At 40.8% G+C, this 9600-nt stretch overlaps 1 protein-coding gene across 2 annotated transcripts; it reads left to right on the forward strand.

Annotated features, from left to right (window-relative positions):
• Positions 1-293: 293 nt before the first annotated feature.
• Positions 294-9101, forward strand: LOC112228954 (arrestin-C-like). Of its 2 annotated transcripts, XM_024394772.2 has the most exons (15): positions 294-426; positions 4753-4784; positions 5743-5773; positions 5914-5974; positions 6077-6121; positions 6234-6487; positions 6597-6670; positions 6837-6975; positions 7096-7180; positions 7259-7331; positions 7442-7579; positions 7670-7753; positions 7870-7943; positions 8122-8125; positions 8605-9101. In XM_024394772.2, exons 2-15 carry the CDS (start codon positions 4777-4779, stop codon positions 8630-8632), a joined length of 1098 nt encoding a protein of 365 aa, XP_024250540.1. In that variant the 5' UTR covers positions 294-426; positions 4753-4776; the 3' UTR covers positions 8633-9101. The 2 variants fall into 2 exon arrangements, with proteins under 2 accessions (XP_024250540.1, XP_024250539.1); XM_024394771.2 differs by lacking the exon at positions 8122-8125.
• The last annotated feature ends 499 nt before the right edge of the window (positions 9102-9600 follow it).

The raw sequence follows: 9600 nt of genomic DNA on the forward strand, positions 1-9600 counted from the left end.
CAGTAACCGGAGGTTGCCCGATCAAATCCCGGAGCCGACAAGGTTATAAGTCTGTTGTTCTGCTCCTGAACAAGGTAGTTAACCCACTGTTCCTAGGCTGTCATTGTAAATAATAATTTGTTCTTAACTGACTTGCCTAGTAAAACTTTTTTTTACATTTATGGAGCATTTTACTTCAGTTGGCTGTTGGTATTTTTAAACCATTTCTGGTAAAAAAGAAAAAAAAGAAAAAAAAAGATGTTTGCTGATTGAATAATTGGATTGAGAGACGGACAACAGCGTCTAAAACAAGAGAGTTAGGCCGGGGAAGGAGGATGAGGTCCGGGTATAAAGAGTGATGTCAGCAGTCAGAGACTACACTCTCTGACCACCGGACACATACAAGGAGTTTGAGCATCAGAGGTGCGCTGATACCTTTAGGAAAAGGTAAGACATCGCCATCCTTTTTGCTTCTTCTGGTTTGAGTCTCAAATTCATACTGACAAAACCTCTGTAATGTAGCTGAAAGAAGTTGGAAAATGCTTTCATTTATAAATGTAGCCCTCCAGTTACATTTTGAAATTGGGACATCTGTGTTCATGGGTAAAGTGAACTGTTATTTTGATTTATTTATTTATTTGATTTAAATATATATATATATATCAGCTTTCATATTGCAGATAGATTGTAGCTTCCATCAATGTCATTGTCTGCATCACTTCCAATCCCCCATATATATTTTGATAATATATATATATATATATATATATATATATATATATATATATATATATATATATATACATAAATACTTATACATACACACATATACATACACATATAAAAACATACATATACACATACATGCATACATATACATACATACATATATACGTACCTTTTTAAAATATATTTTCCTTTATTACTTTCTAACCCTACCACCCATCCCCAAATTGGAGTAAAATAGTGAACAACAACGCTTAGGGTTCTACTTTCAGATTATACATACCATATACATTTTATGGACACAGTTTATTTGACAATAGTTTTATTTTGTTTGTTTTTACTCCTGTCCTTCCTCAACTCTCAACCTCTCCCATCTATTTCTGATGTCCTTCCTCAACCCTCAACCTCTCCCATCTATTTCTGATGTCCTTCCTCGACCCCCAACCTCTCCCATCTATTTCTGATGTCCTTCCTCGACCCTCAACCTCTCCCATCTATTTCTGATATCCTTCCTCGACCCTCAACCTCTCCCATCTATTTCTGATATCCTTCCTCGACCCTCAACTTCTCCCATCTATTTCTGGTGTCCATCCGGTTTGATTTCCATTTGCCATTTCTTTCAAACTGTGCTCTTTCACAAAAGTTCCTAACCCATTTACGTTTTACGGACACCGTATGTTTTACATGAATTATCTTGTTATTATTTGTTGTTATTAGTCCCAACCTTCAGCTCCATTCAACCCCTCCCATCTATCTCTTAACACCATCCATATTCAACTGTGCTGTGATGTTTCACAAAAGTTGTTTCTGCATATTGCAAATTGAAAATACAATTTTTTTGCTAAAAGTATTATTATATTATTGATCGATTGACTATGACTTTTCAGATCACCCAGTAGTGTTATCTGCATAGTTAGCGCCAGGCAGCAAAATCTGCAGAGCTGAAAGTGAACTGTTGCCTTTAATTGAATATTACACGCTCCACAAACATGAGCCTCAAATGTTATGTTCGAAAACACTCGTGTCTAGCCTGTTAATACATGTCAGTCTGATTTACTAGGGGATAGTAAAAGGTATTAGTGAATTACTTGGTAAGGATTATTTTGGTCCTTCAGGTCAACGATGGAAAAGCAGCGTTTCATCCTTCCTGTAGTTGCATAACGTTTGCAAAACTCAGGTTTATAACTACTCGGTCTCATTGATTGATATCTGACACTGGAAATGTAGGTGTGTTCAATCTCTGTCAGCCTTCTGGTATTGTCCGCCATTTGTAGGAGAAATGTACTACAATTCCATTGCGGGACATATCTCTCTTATGAAGACAGCTGACTGCTGACAATCCAGTCCAGTCTTAACCTCATGTAGATGACTGAAATATAGTCAACTACTACCTGTAAATGGTGCACTGTCTCTGTATCACTCTCCAAATGCAACTCGAGAAGGGCACTCTCCATGGTCCTGATCTCATCAATTGATTGAATACCGGCATGGTATTGAGATCGGACCATGGACAGCACCATTCTTGAGTATAGAAAGTGATGCAGTACCAAATTACAAACACGAGAAATGATAATGCCCACTGGGCACACAATGGTGGAATCAACATTGTTCCCACGTCATTTTAATGAAATTATGTTGAACCAACATTGAATTGACGTCTGTGGCCCAGTTTGTACACTCTTAGAACAAAAAGGTGCGAAATAGAACATTAAAGGGTTCTTCGGTGTTCCCCATAGGAGAACGTTTTGAAGGACTCTTTTTGTTTGCAGGTAGAACCCTTTTGTTTGCAGGTAGAACCCTTTAGGGTTCCATGTAGAACCCTTTCTACAGAGGGTTCTACCTGGAACCAAAAATGGTTCTACCTGGATCCAAAAAGGGTTCTCCTATGGGGACAGTCAAAGAACCCTTTGGGAAACCTTTTTGTCTAAGTGTGTAGTGAGTAGTTGACTAAAACCAGTGGAGGAAAGTGAAGACAATCCCCCTCAGTGAATTGAATTAAATTAAAAAAGAGAAACATAGATAAAACTATAGTAAATATATTCACACCACTAAACCATGACACAAAACCTAGGAGGCTCATGGTTCTCGCTTTTTTCCTCCTCTGGGTACATTGGGCATATAAACCTAGGAGGCTCATGGTTCTCACCCCCTTCCATATATAGTTCTCACTTCTGTCCTCCTCTAAGTACATTGACTTCAATAAAAAACCTAGGAGGGTCATGGTTCTCACCCCCTTCTATAGACTTACACAGTAATTATGGAAACTTTTGGAGGACGTCCCCCAACCTATCAGAGCTCTTGCAGCATGAACTGACATGTTGTCCACCCAATCAAAATAACAGAGAATGAATCTAGTACTGAAAGCATAAGCTACAGCTAGCTAGCACTGCAGTGCAGAAAATGTGGTGAGTAGTTGACTCAAAGAGAGAGAAAGACCATAGTTGAACACTTATGAACAAATTCAATTCTTCCAATATGAAGGTAGAAGCCCAAAAATTTTTGGTTGTATTTAAAAAAAAAACGTTTGCTTAGCTAGAGAATGCAGTTAGCTAATTTAGCCTACTCAAACGCAAACAGAGAGGGATGCTATGTTAGCTAGCTGGCTATGGCTATCCAACACTGGAACTCTTCCAAGTGAAGGTAAGTGAAGGTAAACTTTTGGTTTTATTAATGTATTGCCACTGGGACCCACCGGTGTCACTGCTAAACTGCTTTCTGACTGTACACTGTACTGCATGATTGTAGCTAACGCGTTAGTTCTAGTAGCAATGTTGACTATGACGTGACAACGATGTAGGCTGTGTGTAGCAGTTATAGCGGTCATGATATGAAGGTTTAGCTTGGAAAGGTTTTTTTGCCTGGTCAAAGATAGCTGATGTGTTGTGCACTGAAGTACACAAGTGAAAGGAAAAGCTGAGAGGAGGAGGGTGCGTAGATAGTTTGCGAGAAATAATTATATATACAATGAACAAAGTGATCATGCTGTTTTTATGTGGCTGCTATGAAAGTGAACTGTGTTTGCGTGTGATCAGGGGTGCATTTATTCCACTGGTTCTGTTGAAAAACCTTTCTTAAACGAAAGCAAACAGAACGAAATGGGGATTAAAAAAATACAGAAATTTGTCTCATAGAAATTCACATTTGCGACTGTTGGACTAATGATTACTCCCTAGATCAGCTAGATGCAGGCAAGAGTGTGCAAGGCGGTGTTGAATGTCACCTTGATTATTCAAAATGATCTACGTTGTAAACCTTCATGGGGAAATCAGAGTATCAGGGGAAATCAGAGTATCATGTGGTAGCCTAAACCTATCGATGTTACATGGAGCTGGGTGAATGGAATACGAATGACAGTCATCCAATATGCTGTAATAGAAATAAGGCCATGCTAATCCTCCCTCATCTTAAACGGCACTGACCGTCACTGACTAAAACTTATTCTTCAGTTCGACTAAAATGAGATTCTTCTTATTCTTCTTTTTACTCCTCTTATGTGTATTGATACTGTTATGATCTCATGTCATTATATTCATCTATCTGTTGTAAATCTTTCAGGAAAATAAGACACCTTGTGACCTTGTAAATGCTTTTTTTTTTTTTTGGGGGGGACTTGTCAGTGTGTGGAATCCATCAGGGACGTGAGGATGAAAACCCTCCTTTTAGATTGACTTTGAGCAGTGAGAAGAATAGTGCGACATAAGAATTACGCTACCGTGTAATTCCTGCCCGGGTACTTTGAGGTTTTGTCCCGGTTTTCTGTGCAGTCTATTGGATGAGATTTGTCATCCAATAGACTGCAGCAGTGCGAAAAGACAATCCCCAGCCAAGATTTGGCTCAAGGTAACTCACAGTGATGCTCTAATCTCATTCCACCAGATTAGCCATCCGCCTTTCCCTTGGCACTCGACACTGACGGAGCATCCTTCCGTCTCATTGCTGGATTAGGGGTTATTCCTGATTGTGATCTACATTCACCTTTTTGTTGTGTCATTTTTACAAAGTCACACATTGCACATGTTTTTTTTGTTTGTTTTTTGTCTTCCACAGAAATATACCTGAAGTGGCTGTAGAATGGCTAAGTGAGTCAAACCTTTTCTGTTACAGGGTAGCAACACTCCATGTTACATACCTTTCTATTTCATGTAGGCCTAGCTGATATAACCTTACTTGCTGGTATACTTTAAATGGAGCAGAATAACAAAAGGTCTCTAACAAATATGGCAAGCAATACTTTTAAGAGCTCAGAGGACTGCTGACTCCAACCGGAGAAAGCTCACACCAGAAATAACTTGGGTCCTATCCAACGCTGAGCACATGCATATTAATAACACAAAGTGTTACCGTTCACAAAGGGTTTGTCTGTTTTGTCGGAGACATTAGGCTTACCTCGGACTTTTCATCTCTCATAAGAAAAACTCCATAGAGCAGTGTTTCTTCCAAAGGTTTTTATGACATTGGTTGCCAGAAGGTGCTAATCAAAGTCAATGAATAGATTTCCCCTGATGAATTATGAAAGGAGGGCTCCATTCAGTTCAACAGTATTGGAGAGAGAGGCAGATAAGCCTGCAGCTTTGACTTGAGCATCTGTGATTACCCCAAGCACTATGTGATGAATGGTCACTCATGCAGAGTGGCTTACAGCCCAAGTCAAATCCAGTCGGTTAGGTAAAACTACGCTCAAGGGTTAATTCCTCAGCTCTGCTCTGTAAGACGACATATGACCATGACTTACGCCCCCCTGCCATCAGCCTGGCCTGACAAAACACATTTTACAAACTCAGGATTGGGAAACATTTTGGACAAAACATGTCAGTTATCATCATTTAGAATAAATGATATGTTTATATCAGGTTGTGTCGTCATCAGTTGCACAACTGCACACATTTGATGAACTGTTGATTTGACCATTTGTCTTTTTCACTACTTGGAATGAACTTTGTGTGTTTTTTTATCCTTTCAGAATGTGCCAATTATACAGTGAAACGGTTTGAATGCTTCTGAGTTTGACTGTTTCCTTTGTCTTTGATCTTTGCTAAGGTTATACAAGAAAACCTCTGGGAATGGCACAGTGAGTGAAAACCTTTTTCCGTCTCCCTAATAATACTTGCCCCACGGAAATAGAGACCATCACCTATTTGTGATGAACGTGAAAGAGCTCCAGTTACATTCTGTGTTGACATTTTTTTGTTGTTGTCTTCCTTTCTTCAGCTCACCCTTTACCTGGGAAAGAGAGACTATGTCGACCATGTTCAGAATGTGGACCCTATCGGTAAGTCTTACTTATTAGACTTCGCAACTTATGTATCGTATCCAGTTTCGATATTTGTGTTGAGGGGCAAATCTCTCAAATCTCTACCCATCGGTGTTACAGAGGGAGTGGTGAAACTTGATCCTGCAGGCCTTGCAGGCAGGAAAGGTACACTTTCTTTCACAAAATACCTTCTTTTTTTTTTTACAGAGAAGTTGCTTGTGTTAGCAATTCTGCGGAATGATAACACACTGGTTCATGTTTATCCTGTTCTCTCCAGTGTTTGTGAAGCTGGCGTGTGCCTTCCATTACGGCCGTGAGGACCTGGATGTCATTGGACTGTCCTTTAGGAAAGACATCTGGGTCAAGCACATCCAGTTGTACCCTGATGCTGGCCACAAACCCAACCTCACTCCCATGCACGTCTGCCTGCTCAAGAAGGCAGGAGAGCAAGGCCGTGCCTTCACTTTCGATATTGCCACAAACCTTCCCTGCTCTGTTACACTCCAGCCAGGACCAGATAATGCTGGAAAGGTAGGCCCTTGCCTTGATAATAGTTGTTGTTGTTGTTGTTGTTTTTTACCCCAGATAGATAGAATTCCACGATTCATTATATTTACAATGACCTTTTGTGTACACCTAGGCTTGCGGTGTGGACTTTGAAGTCAAGACGTACATTGCAACTGAGGCAGACCCCGAAGAGAAACTTGATAGGAAGTGAGTGGCTATCCAAATCTTTGTGTTGTTTATTGAAATATGTTACGCACATTAGGGATTCTGTGCATGTTAAAACCAATTTGTTTCTTTCTGACCTTTTTTCCTCTCTGCCTCCCTGTCTCCCTCCCTTCTTCACTTTGCTCATTTCCCACTCCGTCTTTTGTAGGGACACTGCTCGCATGACCGTCCGTAAGATCCAGTTTGCCCCAGACGCGACTGGTGCTCCTGGGCCCAGGGCCGACATCTGCAAGAGCTTCATGATGTCGGACAAGCCTGTCCACCTACAGGCCTCGCTGGAAAAGGAGGTGAGTTACACAGAAGGCCTCGCTGGATTCTACAGCGCATCCACCGTAGCAACTTTATTGGAAAACATAATGAAAAGGGGATGCAGATATTAGACAATTTTGCCTTCTTATTGATGTCAGATCTACTATCATGGAGATCCGATCAACGTCAACATCAAAGTCAAAAATGAAACCTCCAGAACAGTGACAAAAATCAAAATCATAGGTAAGTCTATCACCACTGATTCTGATTCTAAACTAAAATGGTCTACTTCATTTGGTAACGGTGGTCTCTTTCCTTCAGTTGAGCAGACTACAGACGTGGTTCTCTACTCCGCAGACAAATACACCAAAACCGTACTTTCTCAAGACTTTGGGTGAGTGGACAGAAACCCACCCTCAGGCAATGTCCCTCTACACCTCGTCTTCTATGGAGTGCTCTTCCCCTGATGCTTTGGGTCCTAACAACTCCAACCTTCTCTTACAGAGAGACAATAGATGCCAATAGCACATTCGATAAATCCCTTGCCATCACCCCCCTACTGGCCGAAAACAAGAAGAAGCGCGGCCTGGCGCTGGAAGGCAGACTGAAGGACGAGGACACGAACCTGGCCTCCAACACTATGTGAGTGGCAGTCCGTTAATATTATCACATTCAGATCTAGACTGGAACAACCTGAGCATCTCTCACCGTCTTCTCCTTTCCCCCAATTAGTATTAGAGCCGGTATGGATAAGGAAGTGTTGGGAATCTTGGTTTCCTACAAAATCAAGGTCAACTTGATGGTGTCTTCAGGAGGGTAAAGGCTTAGCTTAAAAGTTTTTTTGTTGTTGTTTGTAAGCCAATGTCATGCTTTCCATTGAATTGGAGGAAAATAACACATTCTAATCTGCTATATTCTTTACCCCCATTCAGCTTGTTGGGAGGTCTGACAGCCAGTGACATACAGGTGGAGCTCCCGCTGATTCTCATGCATCCCAAACCCCAAGGTAAACGAATAGTATGACCTAATAAATAATACGATTTGCCATGTCTAATAAACTCTGTCAAAGTAGAGCTGATGGGCTGATGGTGCAATGTCTCTCTCTCTACTCATTCAGAGTTGCTGCTAATGTAACTATTCTACTCTTTTCCCTTCTACCATAATGAACCCTATTACACGAACAGAAGTGTGAGCATAAAATTATAGAATACAACGAACAAGCATGTATTAGTAGCATACACCACAGTATTCAGCTTAAGTGTTGTTTTTTTGAATTGCCTTATGAGTTTGTGTTGTTCTCATGTTTCCCCCCACCCAGAGTAGAAACCTCTAAGGGTGAAGGTGATCTTCTATCCGACAGACTTATAGACCCTACTGTACAGTAGACATACCTTTGATGTGAAGTGCCTGTTGTTCATTGTTGGGCTGTTGAACTCTGGTCTTTATAGAGGCCAGGCTTTGCCCTGGATAGAATTAGCGTGTTGTATTTCAATGAAGTAAAACAACAACAAAAAACTGTAGATTACTCAGGTGATCCTGTGACTAAATCAAATCATTGTAATCATGGCATTACTTCAGGACCAGAGTTCACTGCCTCAGCTCACATGTCATTCACTGTAGTCATCTGTGACAGCGATATTGATTGTATATGTTTTGTGAATCCCCAGAAGGGAAGTTACCCTTGAGGTTGAGTAAATTCCCTCAGCAGTAGAGAAAAGAAAGAGGGACTGCAAAGACGAATGGAGCAACGCCGTTGACAGCTGCTCAGATTGAGACTGACGAACAAACCAAAGAAGAAACAGGAATACCTCATAAGAAGAACCATCCATCAAAAACACACGATATTGATTTATTTGACTATTACAGACATGTCCTCAGTTGTGGTTTTGTGAGCTTGTACTGTATGTTGATATCCAGCCATGCATCTGAATCATATCACTTTACCATTCACTTAGTACTTCTCACATAAATCCATGGGGGGAGTCAACGATCACATCCAACCAGTGGCGACGCATCATTCAGGGCAGCTGAGGCCGTTTTGAACCAGTTTTTTTTTTGTTAGCCTGTTTTGCATGCTATTTTGGCATTCATACGTGTCACATATCAGTTTGCAAATAATGTAAAACATGGTCTTTTTTTTTGCTTTCTTGAGCACGGCAGCTCCAATATGCAGGTGTTTCAGCCTAGCTCAGTACTTTTTATGGTGGTGGGGCAGCCAGCGGAAAATATGGAGCGTAGGATTTGTTCTCTAGTTGCGCCATGATTGCCTCAGTGTTCTGTCACTCATGGGGACACTATGTCACCGAAAAATCTACGGGTGGAGCTTGAAATTTCAATCCCCTTGAGTGCTGCCATAGACATACATTAGAAGTGCCCATCCAAGAAGGCTCAAGGTCATTAGCCACAGATAAAATGACGTTAAATCACGTTATATCTACCGTAGCTTTGATTGGACTGATCATGTGAACATCATACTTTCAAAATCTTAGCTAGCAAGCTAGACAAGCAGTCATCATTATGCATCAAGTCGGTAATCTACTGCCAAATCCTTTACAATCCTTGAAGAGAAATTACAGATAAAACGTATCGGTGCTCATCGGCCATTGGACATTACACAACAAGTTGGAAATCGCAAATTCAACAATGAGTGCTCACTGCAGCCC

This window comes from Oncorhynchus tshawytscha, linkage group LG30 (assembly GCF_018296145.1).
Source record: "Oncorhynchus tshawytscha isolate Ot180627B linkage group LG30, Otsh_v2.0, whole genome shotgun sequence".
Classification (NCBI taxonomy): Eukaryota; Metazoa; Chordata; class Actinopteri; order Salmoniformes; family Salmonidae; genus Oncorhynchus; species Oncorhynchus tshawytscha.

Bases quoted from the DNA above. Each gene is read 5' to 3' on its own strand.
- LOC112228954 (XM_024394771.2), top strand. The intron at 6,671-6,836 runs GTGAGTGGCTAT...CGTCTTTTGTAG, and splicing joins GAAGAGAAACTTGATAGGAA to GGACACTGCTCGCATGACCG. The intron at 7,580-7,669 runs GTGAGTGGCAGT...TCCCCCAATTAG, and splicing joins AACCTGGCCTCCAACACTAT to TATTAGAGCCGGTATGGATA.